The 17,453-nt window shown below is 47.4% G+C and overlaps 1 protein-coding gene across 3 annotated transcripts in view; it reads right to left on the bottom strand.

Moving 5' to 3' along the window:
* PHKA2 (phosphorylase kinase regulatory subunit alpha 2) overlaps nucleotides 1-17,453 on the bottom strand; it is a 66,917-nt gene that overhangs the window by 25,270 nt on the left and 24,194 nt on the right. For 2 of the 3 annotated variants that reach the window (XM_037512639.2, XM_037512640.2), the window contains exons 8-18: nucleotides 16,315-16,413; nucleotides 14,713-14,859; nucleotides 13,213-13,266; nucleotides 12,519-12,641; nucleotides 10,022-10,117; nucleotides 6,746-6,853; nucleotides 4,925-5,003; nucleotides 2,692-2,826; nucleotides 1,948-2,057; nucleotides 715-859; nucleotides 386-464 (exon numbers count right to left, since the gene is read on the bottom strand). In XM_037512639.2, coding sequence (XP_037368536.1) covers nucleotides 386-464; nucleotides 715-859; nucleotides 1,948-2,057; nucleotides 2,692-2,826; nucleotides 4,925-5,003; nucleotides 6,746-6,853; nucleotides 10,022-10,117; nucleotides 12,519-12,641; nucleotides 13,213-13,266; nucleotides 14,713-14,859; nucleotides 16,315-16,413 — 1,175 coding nt within the window. The remainder of the gene's footprint in view (nucleotides 1-385; nucleotides 465-714; nucleotides 860-1,947; nucleotides 2,058-2,691; nucleotides 2,827-4,924; nucleotides 5,004-6,745; nucleotides 6,854-10,021; nucleotides 10,118-12,518; nucleotides 12,642-13,212; nucleotides 13,267-14,712; nucleotides 14,860-16,314; nucleotides 16,414-17,453) is intronic. The other variant, XM_037512641.2, reaches the window with a different exon arrangement.

The following is a 17,453-nucleotide window of genomic DNA, read 5'->3' as shown; positions in this document are numbered from 1 at the left end:
AGCACACTCAAGTCAACTCAAGGAGATTATTGGGCACGGCTCCTGGGCACTGGAGGTTTTCTTCCAAGCCTTTCATGAGAAACAGACAAGGGCGTCCACACATGCCTGCCAACAATGCCACTTCTGAGAGACTTAATATGGTCACCTCTCCACACCCCCAGCCTTCTGGTACCCATAAATGCTTAACAAATCCCCACAGCATGGAATGACGTGGTGACGATTCCAGTTTAACCTGGGAAGCTGGATTATATAAGCTTAACTTCCTTTTGACCCAAAGCTCCATGCTCTTGTGTTCAGCATTTAATATAAATAAATGGGAGAAGGGGAGCATAAGACTTTAAGAAAGGTCAATGTTATTTTCATTTTTTAAAAAATTACAAATTACCTAGCTCCTCCAAAATATCCATCCTCTAGTTTCCTAATTGTAGAAAGAACTGCAGCATGAATGTCTGAGCCATCATTTACTAAGGAAAAAAAAGAGAGAGAATTAGTTTACTTAACTGGGAATATTTTTGTTTTTTCTTTTTGGTATGCACTGAAATGTTTTCACCAATATAACCTAATTAAAATACGTATGGCCTAGAAGACTCCCAAACTAAGAAACTGAACTGCTGAGAACTCTTTAGTACTTAGCTCTGTCCATGGGAGCCATCTGACAGATTCTAAAAAGGACCCAAACCAACAGTGGAGAAAGAGGCAGGTAGATCAAGTTACTGAGCATGGTGTGGGTGACGGGGAAGGTGAGTGTGGGTCTGCCCGTCATCCGCCAGCAGGTGCACAGGTGCGCTAGCTCGATCCTCAGCATCTCCACCATCATCTCGTTGTCCAGGGCCAGGTAGAAGTGATGCTGGTCAGTGAACTGCAAGTCAGAGCAGGCCAGGTGAAAGGCTGTCCTTCACCTCCCCCACACAACCCCAGCTGTCACTCATGGAGCACTAATCCTTGTGTGTGGTTTCCAGAGCAGGGGCTCCACCCTGGCTGTCACCCCATCGTGGGGCTCTCTTGGCAATCAGACAAATTGATCTGTCACCTGCTCTGAAAGTGGCTTAGGAGGGCAAGGTGCACAGCTAGAGCTATTTATAGGTGCTCAAATGGGACTGAGGCATCCAGCTCCATCCCACAATCTCTGAATGGAAATCAGTAACTCCAACTCCTACTCCTTCCAGGGCTGCTGGGTCAGAGACGCTTTCCTCATGAGGACACTAAGAGCAGGTGAGTTCGAGAGACTCCCTTTCCCTGACTGATGACCTGTTTAATGTGAACTAAAGGCCCTGTTGCCTGATGTCCATGAAAATCAAACTGCTGGTCCCTGGACTAGTCCACTCAGCTCAGGTCTGAATTTGCAACAAAGGGAAATCACTCATAAGATGTACACAAGCAGCATGGGCTAGGGTGCAAAAGAACAATTTGGGACTCATGCCCCATGACCCCAACAGCCAATTCTGTGTCCAGGTAGTGGGGGAGGGTTGTGTCTGTCCAATCCCACTGTTGGTCTTTATAACCCCAAATGAATGAAAAATGTTTGGTTCTCATTCCACAGGACTAGTTTCCTTTAGAAACAAAAACTTTAAAGGAAATGTCCATAATCACTGTAGTCAGGATCCTGTCTAGGGGGTTGGGGCCTAAAAATCAGACAGGCTATCTGTTACACAGAGGCTGAGTATTAGAGACAATTGCATTGCTGTGAGTCAAGTGACATGCTACTAGCAAATTTATGAAGTGCGGTGAATGTCACTGCTACTCCTGATTGGAGGTGATGGACCACTCAGTTCGATTCAAGCCACACTTAGGGAGCACCTCTGTCAGTAAAGAATTGCACCAGGGCCGGGTATCATCTTCTATGTCTCCATTTGATCATACACATGCAGAATTCTGCACAGTTCCCCAGACAGAAAAAAGAACTTAATAAAAGGATGCTTGTTGGTTTCCTACTGGTCTGCTCCTCACCTGGGGTGTGAAAGTAAAGATTTGGTTCCTAATCACATATAGTTTAGATGTCCCAAGAACGCCGATGTGCCGATAAGGTCGTCCACTCAATTTCAGATTCTTATTCTGTCCTATTTGAGAAATGAAAGAGAAACTGGAGTTAAATATGGTAACATCCAGTCCTAGTGACTTTGGCTAAGACTGGGCTTATCTTTATGTTAAATAATCCACTTAGGCTTTTCAAACATTATCTTGCTTTAAAATGAGCTATGGATGAATTAAAGACAAATGCCACCTTGAATTAAAGACAAATACAGCGCCTGTTTCAACATCTATATGAAATAAATGTATTAAAAGAACTCATTAATGTTCAGTATTTATTTAGTATTGAGCCATAATGCTCAGAGTCTAGAAAAAGTAAAGAGACTCCCCTGGCATTTTGATGGATAAACGAGCATTTTCTGAGACTGCAGAGAAGCATTCTCAAGACAAACGATGGTACCATGATGACTTTTCGAAGATGGCTTCTTATTTTGCAGTAGATCTGGCGAATCCGCAGTGAACCTGCGGCCTCATCTACGGGACGGATCTGAGAAGAAAGTGCTCATTGGCTCTTTCCTCATCACCAAGAAGCAGTCAAGCCACCTGCTTTAGAGTTTTGCCCAATTCTTTAGAATTTACACATATCACAGTCTCCCCCATACCCAAAACCTAGAACCAAGATGCCCCCTAGCCAAAAATGCCCTGTGATTTCCCCAAACCCACCAAGCTTGGCATAGAGGTGACTAAGAATCCGGCCTGGCTGGACGCGGATTGGGTGGATGTCGGCAATACTCTGCACGTCCAGCCCATGTTTCCTCAGCAGCTCCTTAATGTGACTGTTTTCTGCCAGAACTGTAACTGTGAACGAGAAAACCACAGAATCCACATCAGACTGTGACCCTTGCCTCCTCACATGGAAAAGAGCCATTGACTGAGCTCTTCTTTGGCCTGTGATGTAACTTGAGCAAGCTTGCCAAGCCCTGGATGGCTTTGAAAATGACAGTGCCCATCCTGATTTTCTTCCTGGCTTTCATGGAGCTCCTCTCAACACCCACAACACATAGTTATCAAGTGCCTTCAGTGCACAAGATAGTCTGATGAGAAGCTTCTAGAAATGCTCTCCAACAGGTTCCAAGCCAAATCATCCCATCTCAAATGGTGGTTTGCCTCCCTCTGAGTCTGCATTTATTCTAAACCTGTCTTGTGTTCTTTTCACACAGGGTTCAAATGCAAACAGCTCTGCATGGGGGATGCCACAAGAAGTCTGTGCCTGCACTCCCAAAGGAGAGAAGAGGAAAGCAATATGGTGGTATGTGCTAACAGGGGATGCTCTGACTGAAGGGAGAGGGGGCGCTTTTCCCTCTGGAGAGAAGGGAATATGGACCTGCTAGTGGCATGTTGCTGTTGGGGTCAGGGGGGACTAGGGTGCCTAGAGCCACAGCACAGGGTTCTGCTAGTGGAGAAAAGCTACCCTGAGCTGGACCCTGCCCCCTCTAGTGGGTGAGGGCCCCGGGGAGGCTCACGTGCCCGCATCTGCGGCGCCAACACTGCTGGCTTTATGCGAAAGGACAGCGCTCTGGCAAACGGAAGGAGCCCCAGGAGTGCTGGCTGCAGCAGAGCCTGTTGAGGATTTGGAGGGGTCCACGGCAGGGCTCCGGCCAGAGGAAGACTCGGTAACTATTAAGCTAGCCCTCCCCCCATCCCCAAGTCCCACCACCATTCCCACAGAGTAAGGACACCTGGAATACAAAATACATGACATGCCACTGAGAACTGAACGTCACCTCCTTACGTTTACATAATACATGATGCCTTTTCAGAGTATTTTAATATCATGATCTCATCCGTGTTCCGCAACAAGGCCCTGAGGGGAAACCTTGAGCGCGCCACTGGCCAGGCAGAGCTTGACAGAGACTGGAAGCTACACCTCCAGGCCCTCAGCAAACTCGAGTGCCAGGACAGGGGGTGGCTTCCCCTGACTATTGTCTCTTCTGAAGCTGCCTCACAGCGGTCGCTCTCTGTAGCGGTGACACTTTTAGAGCCGTGGTTGGACGCAGGCCTGTGGACCTCATGATCTGACAAGCTATATGGGGAGCAGTTTCTGAAACTGCTTTCCCTTCCTTCCTCCAGGTCAGACCCTTTGAGATCGTCTACTCTGTTCTATTATAGTACATTTTAGAAATCTGTTCAGGACTCGCCCACGTGGCCCAGCTTGCAGTTTGAAAGAGGCCTTGTGGGCTTAAGGGGCAATGAGCAGCCTGCGGTCTAATTAAGCACAGAGACTGTGGCATCAGGACTGGCTCTCAGCTGCGGGTGCTTGAGTCGGCTAAGCGCGAAGCCATCTATGTGACATGCGGAGGGAAATCACAACCATACAATGTCTACTTATCCGAATGTTGTGATGCTGGGTGAGGCTCGTGGTGGGCCTGGTTTCCCGGTTGCCATCTCAGCTCTTCTCCTGACCACCTGTGAGCAGGTGGCAGACTGGACATCATGGAGGCTCAGAGAAGGAAAGCCAGCCAGAGGTGGCAGCCCAAGCTGGCCTTCCACCTCTGGAAGAGGAGGGGAAGCAGGTGGAGGCAGGGAAAACACAGGCCTTGAGCTCTGGTAAGAAGACCTCAAAGGGAGGAAGAAAGAACCTCCACTTGGGTTCTGAGTTCTCACCAGTCACATTCTACTTTTTGATGGAAAGTGATGGAAAGTGATGCTCATTGTGCCCCACTTGCAACCAAGGTTTAGTTTCAAGAAAACAACAGCTTTGGATGAAGCCACTTTGTAGCTGGGAAGACTACTGTTGCCTTTGAGAGCTACTGAGTTATAGAAGAAATTTTCAGAACTGATAAATGCTAAAGCACATATATATAACTGAAAAACTGAAATAGGAAATTTGCCAGCAATTTCCATTATATAACTGGTTTTATAAAGTTAAACAGGCAGAGTAAACATGCTCACAAACCTTGCACCACGACATCAGGTTTGACGGAAGTGGAAAACCTTCTGTTTAAGGGATCGATTTCACCAGTGGCAAGGAATCCCTACGAATAAAGGAGCATTAACACTGAGATGTTGATTCCCTAAAATTTTACCTTAAACCTAAGTTTGAAAAGGGAATGTTTGGGGCTGGAAATCTTCAGTATTGTGTTCTTTTACATTTTTCAAGTCACTTGCCTATTTTCTCTGAAACACGGCACACTGTCCAGAGTCACGGATAAGGGCGTTTTGGTTTCGACACCTGGTTCTCCAGGACTAGTCAAAAATGCCATCATTTGGATGAATGAAAAGAACAGTTTTTTGTTTTGGTTTGGTTTGGTTTTTTGCAATAACGGGGATGGGCCTAGATGGCCCTGCTACGCTCAGTAAGTCAGACAGAGAAAGACAAACACTGTATGACTTCTTTCATAGGTGGAAGATAAAGAAACAAAACAAGGAAACAATAAAAAAACAAACTCTTAGACTACGAGAACAAATAGTGGTTACCAGAAGGAAGGAGGAAATGGCGGAGGGCAAATGAGGTCAAAGGAGTCAACTGCACAGGTGATGGACAGAAACTAGACTCTCAGTGGCGAGCACAATGTCATCTCCCCAGATGTGACAGGAGCCTATCACCCGGAACCACAGAACGTTATGAACTAATGTTACAGCAATTAAAAACCAACAAAGGCAGTTAATACCTCCTGTGCCGTTGCCCAGTGCCGGCTCCGCGCTGCACAGTTGGGCCTCCCAGCCGGTGGCACTACCACTGCCGCCCTTTCACAGGTGGAAAGGCCCAGGTAAGTGGCAGAGTGGAGACTTGACCCCGGGCTGACTACTCTGAGACACAAGCAACACTTCCTGCTTGCAAAGAGGGGACTCTGTATTGCCTCACAGTTTCCATAAATGGCCTGAGCCCCTAGAGGGGGAAATCAACGGACCTGGGAGTTCTGAGTAAGAAGTGGACCTAATGCTGAGTTCTTTGCTTCCCATCTCACTGACATAGAAATCAGTGGTAAAGCAACTGCTCCACTGTGAGGCTTCTTTACTTTCACTCTCCTGTGACATGTGGGGAACCCCTGTGGAATTCTGACCCACTGCTCCCACCCCCATTTCTAGAGCCTGGCAGAACACACTGGGCTGGAGCCCCTGTCCCTCCTGAGGGGCCCAAAGTGCTCAGCTGGGCAGGATCCTCCCGATGAACTTGAACCCTTGTGATCAAGTCATCCATGCCTGGGACTGGTGAGGGATTCATTTTTAGCCGGCACAAAAGTACCTGTGTTTTAAAAACTGAAGCCTGGGGCAAGTAAAAGCTCTCCAAGAGGGAATGAGTCAGAGCAGTAGACTTTCTGTGTGGGGGTGCTGTGAGCTGAGGGGACACCTGACACAAAGTTTGCCACAATAAAGCCAGCCTGCAGCCTTTGGGGGAAGGGCTGTGGAGCCCTGCTTCCCGAGCCTGGGGCTGGAAGCAGATTTTTGTTATTTCTCAGACCCTGTGTCTTTCACACCTGTGCTGACCCTGCTGAGAAGCTTCTGGCCTCCTACTGATTGCCAACTCAACCAGGTTGCACCACGCAGCAGGAGGGCCAGCAGGGGTAGCATGCTGGGTGTGCAGGGGACCCTTAGAGGTCAAGATAAATATAGGACCCACAAGCCCTGGCATGAGCCTCAGAGCCAACCCAGCAGCACTGACTGTATAGCCAAGGAGATGGCAAAGACATTCACAGCCACCCTGCGGCACACTGCTGGAGCCCCCTGTACCTCAAGTCTGCCGGCTTGCAGTCTGTGCAGTCCCCAAGCCCCCTACCTCCGCCAACAGCGAGCTGAGGATGTACAAGGACTGTCCCCACAGATGGGGCAGCTTCCCCAGGGGAACTCTGTCCACCGTGTGAGGATTCTTATACTCTTCGTCTACCTGGCAAAGAGAAAAACCCCAAATCAGAATGTCAGAGGATAAAGGTCAATGCCTCCGTGCACTGGGGCGTGGACTTCAAAATGCCACTCACTCATTCAATGGGCCAGACCAACTCTGTGGGAGAGCTGGAATTCGCAGGCAGAGGGGGCCACAACCCTCACGACCATCAAGCTGGGGTGGGGTGGGGGCCCACATGCTAAACGCAGCAGAGGTGGAAATCTAATCCAGGCCTGGCTTCCGGCAGTGCTGTTCCCATAAGCACACCGACAATAGGAAGCAGAGAGGCAGGCAGTGGGGGCCAGGCCCGCCTCCTTGGTGCACAGCTATGGGCCACAATCAGCTTCATAGCTCCGGGCTCTAGTTGGCTGTGTTATGGGAACAACGATCTGGCCTACAGTCTGCCAGTGTAAGGCCAGATACTAAAAGGGGTTTCCTCCTTCGGGCTATCCCCCAGGGTTCACAGACTCTGTGCTTATGCAAGAAAATTGCCAGAAGGTGGCACTAGTAATTGAGGAAAAGCAAATGGACTAGGACATCACTAATTTTCCATCAGGGGCTTTTGACTCATTCAAACAAGCGGCAGCTCTTTCTGATGGACAGTGCTGGCTCCACATTGTAAAGGCTGGTCTGCAGTTTACTCTGCTGCCAACTCCATGCTGACCTTTGGGTTTGCAGTCATACAATGTTGGCTGGGGTAAGACTAGTGACCACTATTCCCCTGCAGAAAACATAAACCAATCAAAGAAACTAGGAAACATTGATCTTTTTGCAAAGAAGAAAATCAGAGGAAGGGAGGAGTTGTTCTGTGCTTGTGTAGTAAGCAGTGATATTATTAATATTTAGTAAATTTTTTTAATTTGCCATAGTAGTAAACATAAGACACCCTTAACTGCACATTTGAACAGAACTAAATATCACTCATAATCCAATAATCCATTAGGATAATAGTGTAGAAGGAGATTCTCCAAAACTTCATAGTGGTTATTTTTGGATAGTCAAATGGATGAAAAATTTCCTTCTTTCTACCGAGGCCTGGATGCTTTGCAGTGTGCAGGATGTTTATAGTCATTAAGTACATTAAGTCTATTGGAAATGTAAGTGGTGTTAAGAAAGAGCGCAAAGATCTGGAATGAGAAATAATCCATCGATGCAAAGAGTAGAGGCAGACAATGTGTCTGGTCAAAGGATGACACAGCCCTGCCCTCCCACACCCGGGGTTGTTGGGCGTCCCTCTTGCCTTCTCCACTCCAGTCCTGCCTGCCCCTAGTGCACCACACCTTTGCCTCCGCCAGCCCAGTGCCTGCCCTCCATCCCATGGGCCAGCTCCTCCGAGCCCCCGGGAATGTGAACTCAAAGAGGCAGAGCCGGAGTAAATACCTTTGCGCCCCGGCACTAGTCTACGCCTGGGCCCGGGGCAGCTGTGGGGCACACCTCTAGCTGACCAGTGGTGGGCGCCGTGGCTGGTGGCCCCTTACTTAAGCCTGTGTGGCTGACGAAATGAGTGAGGCGGCGGTCCAGGCTGGATGCCGCCTTGGCACAGGGCCGCGGTCATGGGGAGAATGAGGCCCTTTCTCTAATTTGCACACAGGTGTCCTCTAAGTCTGGGAGGTCCTGCTGCAGCGGTCTCTGCACCACGGCGGTCTCGACATGTTACTGATGTGATGGATGGGCCTTCCCAGCTGTCATCTTCAAGCAGCCTTGGGCACTGAGGCCAACAGAAAATGGCTTCCAAATTCGTGCCTGACATCTGTGTAAACGAGCTCCATCTAGGAGGATGTGGTCACGACAAGCAGAAACCCAGAGGTCAGTGTGAAGTTTAGAAGAGAGAAAGTTGCAGAGTAGCTTTTTACAACATGCAGCCAACGCTGTTCATGAGAAAGACAAGCACCGCGCACCGCGGCTGACAACCAGCACTTACCAGTCAGGAAAACGTGCCTGCTAGCAGATCACACGCGGATGGATATTCTCTACCTTAAAACAGGTAAAATGCCCCTGAAGTCATTTATTTTCCCTTGCTCTGCCCCCACGTTCCAAATTTCCTTCCATTAGTAATTTTGTTTTGCAAATGCCTCAGTACTGGAAAGGGTCAGTCTGAACATGTAGGTGCTGAAAAGTCACCACCCAATCCCCACGGTCAATCTCCGCCGCCCCAACACACACACCACACAGAGGAATGAACACATCTGCAGGAAGTCTAGGTCTCTGGCACGAGAACATGGCCTCTGCAGCTTCCTCAGGCTGACCTGGAGAATGCGCACTCACCGCCACTGGAAGTGTATCTGCCTGAGGAGCCAGTATGGGGCGGTGGGGAAGCCTTGAACTTGGGATCTCACCCCTAGAGAAGCCCAGTTGCTGTCTGATTTCTGACAGTTTCCATGGCCTTTCTGAGCTGAGGCAGATACTTTCAAAGGCCCCGGGGGTCCCGTGGCCATGTGCGTGTGGGCCTCATTCAGCAGAACCCTTAACCCAAGCTGCTCTGCGACAGCTTGTGCTGGGCAGCGTCTCCTTCAGGCCCTGTCAGCAGGGGAGATGCTGCCTCTGAGGTCCTTCCTCCCGCAAATGCAATTATGAAGTTTCAGAGCAACAGGAGCATCTGAAGGACAGACAGCCTGGAATGGAGAATCCTTTTTTTCTGAACATGAGTCATTTGTAGGGAAATCTTCCAGCCAAGATATATAGGTCCTCCTGATCTAATTTCGGAAATCGGATAGAACAAAACCCTTCAGTCACCTTCTCGGAACTGTCCCGTGTCTTTCTCCCAGGTAGAGAGTGGTGTCTAAGGGATCATGGGCTCTACCCGGCTGCTGCTTGACTCAAAGGAAGCGATTCTCAACGAAGGCCCTTTACACCTTCCCAGGGGGATTCTGTCTACTTTTCCTTCTGTGGAATATTCTGAGGACACAATGCCTAACCGTGTCTCTACTTCTTAGGGTGCATCCAGTCTGGGCTTGAGGGATCCTCGAAGGCCCTCAACTGATGCCTCACTAGGATGCCCCTGGGCAAACAGGCTCCAAAACCATGGCTCTTGGGGTAGACAGGAACACTACCTAAGGCTTTAGAAACCACTTTTGCTGGGAAGAGCGTTCATTGGGTCTGAAAAGGTGGGTGAAGAATATCAAGAGGCCAAGCACCGACTCACTTCCCTCGAGACCAGCAGCCCCCGGTTACCTTGCTGGGTGGGATGGCGTAGAGCTCTGGCAACAGGTGGATCCCATTCTTGCCTCTTATGAGCACTCCCTCCAGGGCCTCTCGGTATTCCTGGACCTGGAAAATAGCCCCAGCCCCCCACGTCCCCAGGTAAGAAAGAGGGGTCATCGATGTGATAATGGCAGTGCCACATAGAAAAACAGCAATGAACAGATCAGAAGGAGGAGACAGGGCTCAAAAATGCACACATACCTTTAGCTCAAGGAGTGGGGAGGCCTCTTGCTGACAGCAAATGTTAGCAAGAGCTAAATGCCACTGGCCTTTTCTGTGTTGTCTTTAACTCCTATTTCACTCTCAACTTCTTACATATTTCAATTTTGTCTCAACAGATAGATCATAAGCTTCGTGGAAAGGAGGCCTATCCCATGTCCACCTATTGGTAGTTTCCAGTGAGAAGGCCTTCATTTCAACGTTTAGCACTCAAGAAATATTTGGCCGAATGAACTGATGTGAGGAAAAGAAGTATCTGTATTATGATCCCTGTACCCGGATGCTGTGGGTACACTACTTAATATAACTAAAGCTGTTGATGCAAATATTTCCACGACACTAAAAGGCAATGATAGAAACCATCTCTTAAAAGGAAAAAGAAGGGGAATCCTTCACCAGTCACCTATAGATAGGTAACGCATTTCATCTTTGGAGAACCCAAACACCTTCCAGATCTCATTTTCTTCCCTTTTTAAACTTGCAGATGGCAAAGCTCGCGCAGGAGTGCGTCATTCCTAAGTGTCACTGAGCAGCCATAGAAGAGACAGCAGAGGGGAACAGTAGTAGATTCTGTGAGGCCTGGAGAATAAGGTACTAAGCACGGTCTTTTTTGTCTCCTTAACTTTGTTTTCATTTCCGATAATTGTCAAGGCTGCTCATAATTGAAATTCAAACTCAATCCTTTTGAGATCTTTCCGTTCTGGGATAAAAGGACAGAAGACATAAGAACTAAGATTATCACTAAAGCATAAGGGTAAGAAACAACGATAGGGGAGCATTACCATTCTAAGCTTACTGCTACTTTCAAAAGTCAAAATAAATCTTAGATTCCTCCGATCACCCCGGAACAGGTGATCGAGCAGGTTAAGAAAACAGCAAGGCAGTGAGTTCATCGGTCACTCACAGAAGCTGCACAAGGGCCTGCCTGTTCTGTGTGCTCAGGGCTCAGCACAGCGCGGGGCAGCAAATGCTAAAAAGATCTGTCTTGAGCAGATCGTTGTATCAACACAAACTTACTGAGCACGTACTCTGTACTAGGCACAGAGAATCTATAGATGAGCTGGATACAGACCACCTCCACCAGGGGCCTTTGCCAAGTAAGTGGGAGACTAAATGCAGGTGACCCAGGCTGTTATAGGGGTCGTGGTCGAGCTTCTCAGGTCAGAGAAGGCCTTCTGAAAGAAGACACCAGTGGCTTGAGTGAGGAAGGAGGCGCAGTCAGAGGAGGAAAGAGTGTCCTGGGCATTTAAGAAGTGGAGAGAGAAAGCGTGGCCCGTTCAAAGGACTGAAAGGGTGTCAGTGTGCTTGGATCACAAAACTCGAGAAAGGAAGGAAGTCCTAGAAAAGAGGCTATAGAGGTATAAACAAGGGCTGGATCTTACGGGACCCTCCAAAACGTGTGAGGAGCTTATACTTCATCTCAAAAGCAATTAGGAAGCCACTCAAAGCTTTAAGCTAGACCACGGCATAATCTAATAAGAGCACTCCAGCAACCGCATGGAGAATGGAAACAGCAGGAGCAAGGCTGGAGGCTGGAAGGCCAGTTAGGAGGCTGTTCTTTTAAATAAGGCCTCAGTGGAGGGTACCCTGAAACGAGAGCCAACAACAAAACCCCAGCTGGTCTGAAAAGAATAACAGCAACAACAAAGCCCGCCTGTGAGTCTGTTCTTTGGTGGTCTCTGATGAACACAGCCCCCTGCTACTCAGCCTCAGTACAGTCCCCTCCCTTTGCATGTGACCCTTTACACGTAGAATGCAACGGACATGGACACTTAGCTAGTTCTGGGTCTAAGCTTCAAGAAAGCTTGGGAGATGACCCCCATGTCAAAAGCCTACCTGCCCAAAGACTGTCACAATGCTGTGAGAAGTCCAAGGTAGCCACGTGGACGCAAACCAAGTGCCCTGGCCCACAGGCCCGGTGAGCCCCGGCTGATGGCCAGCATTAACCTGCCAGCCACGTGGGCGAGGTCACCTTGGAAGTAGATCCTCAGGCCCAGCAAATGCCCAGCTGACACCAGGTGAAGCTAAGACAACGCATCCCTACTGAGCCCTGCCCAAATCGCCGGATCATAAGCAAATGAAATAGTTGTTGCTTTAGTTCACTAAGTTTGGGGCAGTTTTATAGTGGCAACAGATGAGAACAGTGCCCTAAATTCTAACATGATCCTATGTTCTAATAATAATCAGCACACCGGTGGAATAAGAATAACAATGCAGATTATCAACACGGCGCTCCACACTCTCTCACCTGAACGGCGTCACCATTGAAGATCCCATCTATTATGAAATACGTCCAGAACACAGGCCACTCACATTCAATGTTTTCAAAGAGCTTGAGTTCAGCGGGGTCATAATGCAATCGGTTTGGATCCTGGAATCAGTAAATAGACCTCCTAAAAGATGATGTCAGAGTATACACACCGCCATATACCTCGCTGGGTTGCCCTCCCTGGTCTGATTCAATGCAACTGTGAGGTTGGCATGATCAGGATTCTGCTCTAATGAAGCGATGCTATTTTGGGCAGTTTTCCATGGTAAAATTTCAGGCTCTTTGGTAGCTGATTATAGTAAAGCCTTTTAGATCTTTGACAAATAAACAGCAATTTGCTTATCACAGTGCTTGGCAGACAGTTTGACTGATGTCATTCTATCAGTCACTATGGCAGAGGAAGCACAGGAGAAGCCCGCAGTTGATCTTTAACAAACATGTGAGCTACAGAACTGTTTGTTCTTGTCTACAAGCTGGTGTTAAATTCCCGGTTTGCTGGCCTCTTGATGACCTCACAGTTCTACTGCCTCATTCCAGGATGGCTGATGCAAAATTAAGACTTTCTTTTCCACTATCCCAACATCTAATTATAATCAAAAGAAGGAGAACACCACAGCAGCAACTGAGATACAAAGCGGTTAAAGAATCATGAGGAACAATATTTAAATACAACCTCTCGTGGGGTCTTATAGCCATCTCGGAGGAAGCGGCAGCATCCGTAACGCCCCTAGGAGGATAAGGAGAAGTTCATGTGGTGAAATCAGAAGAATTTCTCTGCCTTTTAATTTTGATTCAAGTCAGCCCTTCACGCCCTTTCCCACAAATTGTTTAGTAATGAAATGTGTACCCCGTGCTCTGTGCTAACAGTACAAATTATTTTTAATACACAATAAGCAATGTAAATTCAGATTTGATTAGCGCTTGAGAGGAAGTGTCAAAACCTTCCGTGAGTGTATGAGGGCCATGAGAGCAATTACTGCAAGTCCAGTGAGTGGCCAGCCTCTCATTCTGACCGTGGTATGCACAAACATGCAAAGGGACCCTCACCGCTTGGAGAAGCCACCGAGCACATAGTTGGAATGGGCTGCTTCTACTTGGAAGCCAAGAGGACAGTCCTCAGGCTCCTGGACTGTTCTGGAAGTCCTGGGAAGACCCAGCCTGAAACCTGCTCCTCTGTAAACACTTCATAAACTCTGCCTATTTCCAAGACTTCTTTAGTTTCTTTTTTCTCCACTAAAGCTTGACTGACATGGTCACCTACTTTGAGGGATGTGATCAGAGAATCTTTAGCCCCTTTGTTTCCAAAGGTTAGAAGCATTTTTTACCAAACCTAAGTATGAGCATCAATGTGCAGATGTGGGCTTGGGAAGTACAGCGTTCTCTGATAATTTTACTGCTGACCTCAGCTGGCTGGAATATTTACTATGTCCTCAGTTTAGTGTGATGTGCCATCGTTACTGCACCTCGCTTCAGAGCAGGGATTTTTTTAACCCCTATTTAACGTTGGGATCTCCAAGTCCCCTGAAATGGTATGTAAAGTTTGAGGATCCTTGAACATGTATATTTTTTTCAAACCTCATAGCTTTCAAAAGATTCTCAAAGGAGACTGTGCTCTCTAAAGGGCTAAGAAGGGCCTCCCTGGTGGCGCAAAGGGTTAAGACGCAACCTATGAAGCTGTTGGCAACCACTGCAGCACGAGTTCAATCCCTGGCCAGGGAGCTACCCACATGGCACAGCAGACCTCTCCTGTCTTGCCCGCTGCTCCCCTCAGCAGTGTATTTCAGTCAGTCTGCCTGTTCTGTCCCCCACTCTGTCTCTGGTGAATCCTCTCACCCTCCACACCTCTGGCCTGTACCCCAGCTCCTGTATGCATAAATAAATGAATCTTAAAAAAAAGGGGGGCTAAGAAGCTCTGCCTTAGAGGTATAGTAGTAGAACCAAGTGGGTTCAAAAGTGCCAGCTTGAGTCCACACTCCACTATTTAGGAAGAGAAGTAAGTCACTCGATCACTGGAGACTTTGTAGTCTCACCTGGAGCCCCAGTTTTGGATCCCTTGCTCCCTGAGTCCATGTACATAAACCAAAACCACTGCCCGCTGGAAAGCCCAGGCCCAGGTAAGCCACCCCTTGTCATCGAGTAAGAGCAGCACTTAGCATGACAGAGCGGCACTGACCTGGAGCTTGGAAATAATTTCATTTTTGGTCACATTCACCAGGTTCACATCTTCCACTGCAAAAGCCGGGAAGGAGATAATGGAAAGAAGGCCAGCGTCAATCTCTTTGGACGTCGATGCTCTTGGAAGCATAGAGAACAAAATAGACTGAATGAAAAACAAAGAGGTAGCTTTAGCACGGGGAACACTGATAGACACAGTACCAGACAACATGACTTTACTCCCAAGGAACATTCGAATGAGTCTGCCAATTCTGAGTAGAGATTTGTCCTACCAGCACAGTCCCTGGGGGTAGCCTCACCTACCCAAATGGTATTCCAGTTCCCTGGGGAAAGTGCAGAGAACTACTTGCCTCCCTTCCTTCTGTGCCTTTGGTTGATTGGGCCAGGCCTTTAGGACAAGCAGGGGAGAAACCACAGGGCCATCTGTGTCAATAGGCTGAGGTCTGCTGACTGTGAAGCTAGAGACAGAAAAGTCTACGTGGAACCAGCATGAAGATATGGCTGGCTTCTGTGGAATGTGATCTGTTGGACTGGGTCACCCAGACACCACTCAAAGAAGGAGTTTCAATCCAGAAGATCACATGAAGAATCAGGCAAAATGGTACACAACAGTACTGATATAGTCCTAGAAAGAATGGGTTACTTAACGGCATTAAAATATGACCTCAAAATAAGGTAGTTGACTTAGGCACTAGAAATCTAACAAGTATAGACATGGGGCGAGACCCCTGCCAATGAGCTGATCAAATCTTCCATGTGAAGAGGGCATTCTTCCGGAAATAGTGAGTTCCCACGAAGGGCTAGTTAATGAGGGAGAATGGTGCGAGCTAGAGGGTGGGGCAAGATGGGAGGATCCTTTCAGCTTCAGAATAAAGTTTCATTTTCTCTAGTCAGCTAACCTCCCTCGCCCAAGTCCAGTTCCTTAACTAGTCATTATTCCCAGGATTCCTCCACCCGAAAACGTGAACTCCCACCAGAAGCTCTCTGCCTACAAGTTTCTGTACCCCTCATTCCCACAACCCGAGCACAGTGTCTGACATACAATGGGTCCACACAATATATAATAAAAGTCTTCTGATTGACCAGTGATTGGTGACTGTCTCCATAACAGTTTGCTAAGCGGCATCAAATCACTCCATTCTCTAATCTGTATTTCATGGAGGGTCTATTAATTTGCCATTTCTTCCCATCTCATCTCTCCTTCATTATTCAGTCTGCCCATCCTCCCTGCAAGCAAACTAGTGATTGGTTGTCATCCAACTTGGGGCATAATGAAATCAACCTGAGAAAAACCCACCAATGTCCTCAAAAAACATAAATGTTCTGCCTCCAGAAAAACAAGACTGCCTTGATCGTTGACTCCATACATAGAACACGTATGTTTCTGTAGTACTTTCTGGCTGACTAAGCTGATTTACTCTGATCCTTATGCCCACCTTCTGCAGCAGGAGGGGAAGTTCCCCGTGTATACTCCTATCTTAAGGATGAGGGATCTGGAGCTCAAAGAAACCAAGCACTACCAAGCTAGCAAGGCGTGGAGCTGGAGTCCAGGTCTTCCATGGCCCAAGTGTTCTCTGGAACACAAGAGGCTGCGTGTTACCTGGCAGTGCTCCACTTCATCAGGCAGGACATGGATCACAGACTTGCGTCCTCCGTGGGCTCCAAAGAGATCCAGTTCATCAATTGCCTCAAGTGCTGCCTACAAGCACAGGTATGATTTACTTTTTTTTTCCTAGTACTCATCCACTCCCACATTGGGTACTTCTTTTATGGTAAGCAGTCTATCATTCATGTTTTCTCAAAGGAGATGAAACACATCTTTAAAAAAATCCATCTAGAGTCCTATTGTTATGGATTATCCTTATTTTCAGTGGCTAGAACTTTCCTGTATGTTGCTGCTCATTGCAGGAATAGGAAACAGAAAACAGAAACCCATTTACCCAAAGGAAATTAGTATTCTATGGAGAAACAAAGTATAAACAGGTTCATAACACTGTGTGCATGTGTTTGGGTGGGGGGCATTAAGTTCATGGCCAGTTTTTCTTTCACCTAGTTTAGCGCTTAACTTCTAACAGCATATCTGATACTTAAGAAATTAATTATTTTAGTATAAAAAGTATTTTTTCTATCACTTGACCTTAACAGAGCATATTTATTATTACATTAAAAATTCTAGCCCTGGAGTCTTTACTTTGCAAAAGACACTTCAGCTTTGAGGAGGAGGGAAGGAGACAGCATGGTAAAGGTCTAGGGCAGAGATATTAATTGCTGGCTGGCAGGCTGAATTTACCCTGTGGGTGTGTTTTGTTTGGTGCAAAGATATTTTTTAAATAATTTTGGATTTGAATCTTTAGAGAAAATATTCCCAGTGTCCTCATTACCCCTGACATTTTTTTTAATCTAACTTTACTGGTTTATGTCACTCATCTGACCCAGTAGGCTTTTGAACTTGTGAGCCCCCCTCTATCAGGCGGTCACACTCTTCAACCCCCTTTAAGACCCAGAAAAGACTGGACATCATACATCCAGCTTCTCAGACAACATGCGAGCTAAGGCCCATAACATAACATAACATATTATAACATATTAACATAACATAACATATAACATCTTATCCATAACATCAGATAAGAAGGGTGGAGTGCACTTATTTCAGACACACAGATTCCAGTGAGGGAAGCCTCCATTCTTTACCTAAAATTTCAGCTGGCTGAGGTACATAGCCACTTGAATGTCATA

Source organism: Talpa occidentalis, unplaced genomic scaffold, assembly GCF_014898055.3.
Source record: "Talpa occidentalis isolate TD23 unplaced genomic scaffold, MPIMG_talOcc4v2.1 talOcc4.15, whole genome shotgun sequence".
In the NCBI taxonomy this organism is placed as follows: domain Eukaryota; kingdom Metazoa; phylum Chordata; class Mammalia; order Eulipotyphla; family Talpidae; genus Talpa; species Talpa occidentalis.
The sequence above is the reverse complement of the archived record's forward strand: the minus strand, read 5'-3'. Positions and strand labels throughout refer to the sequence as shown.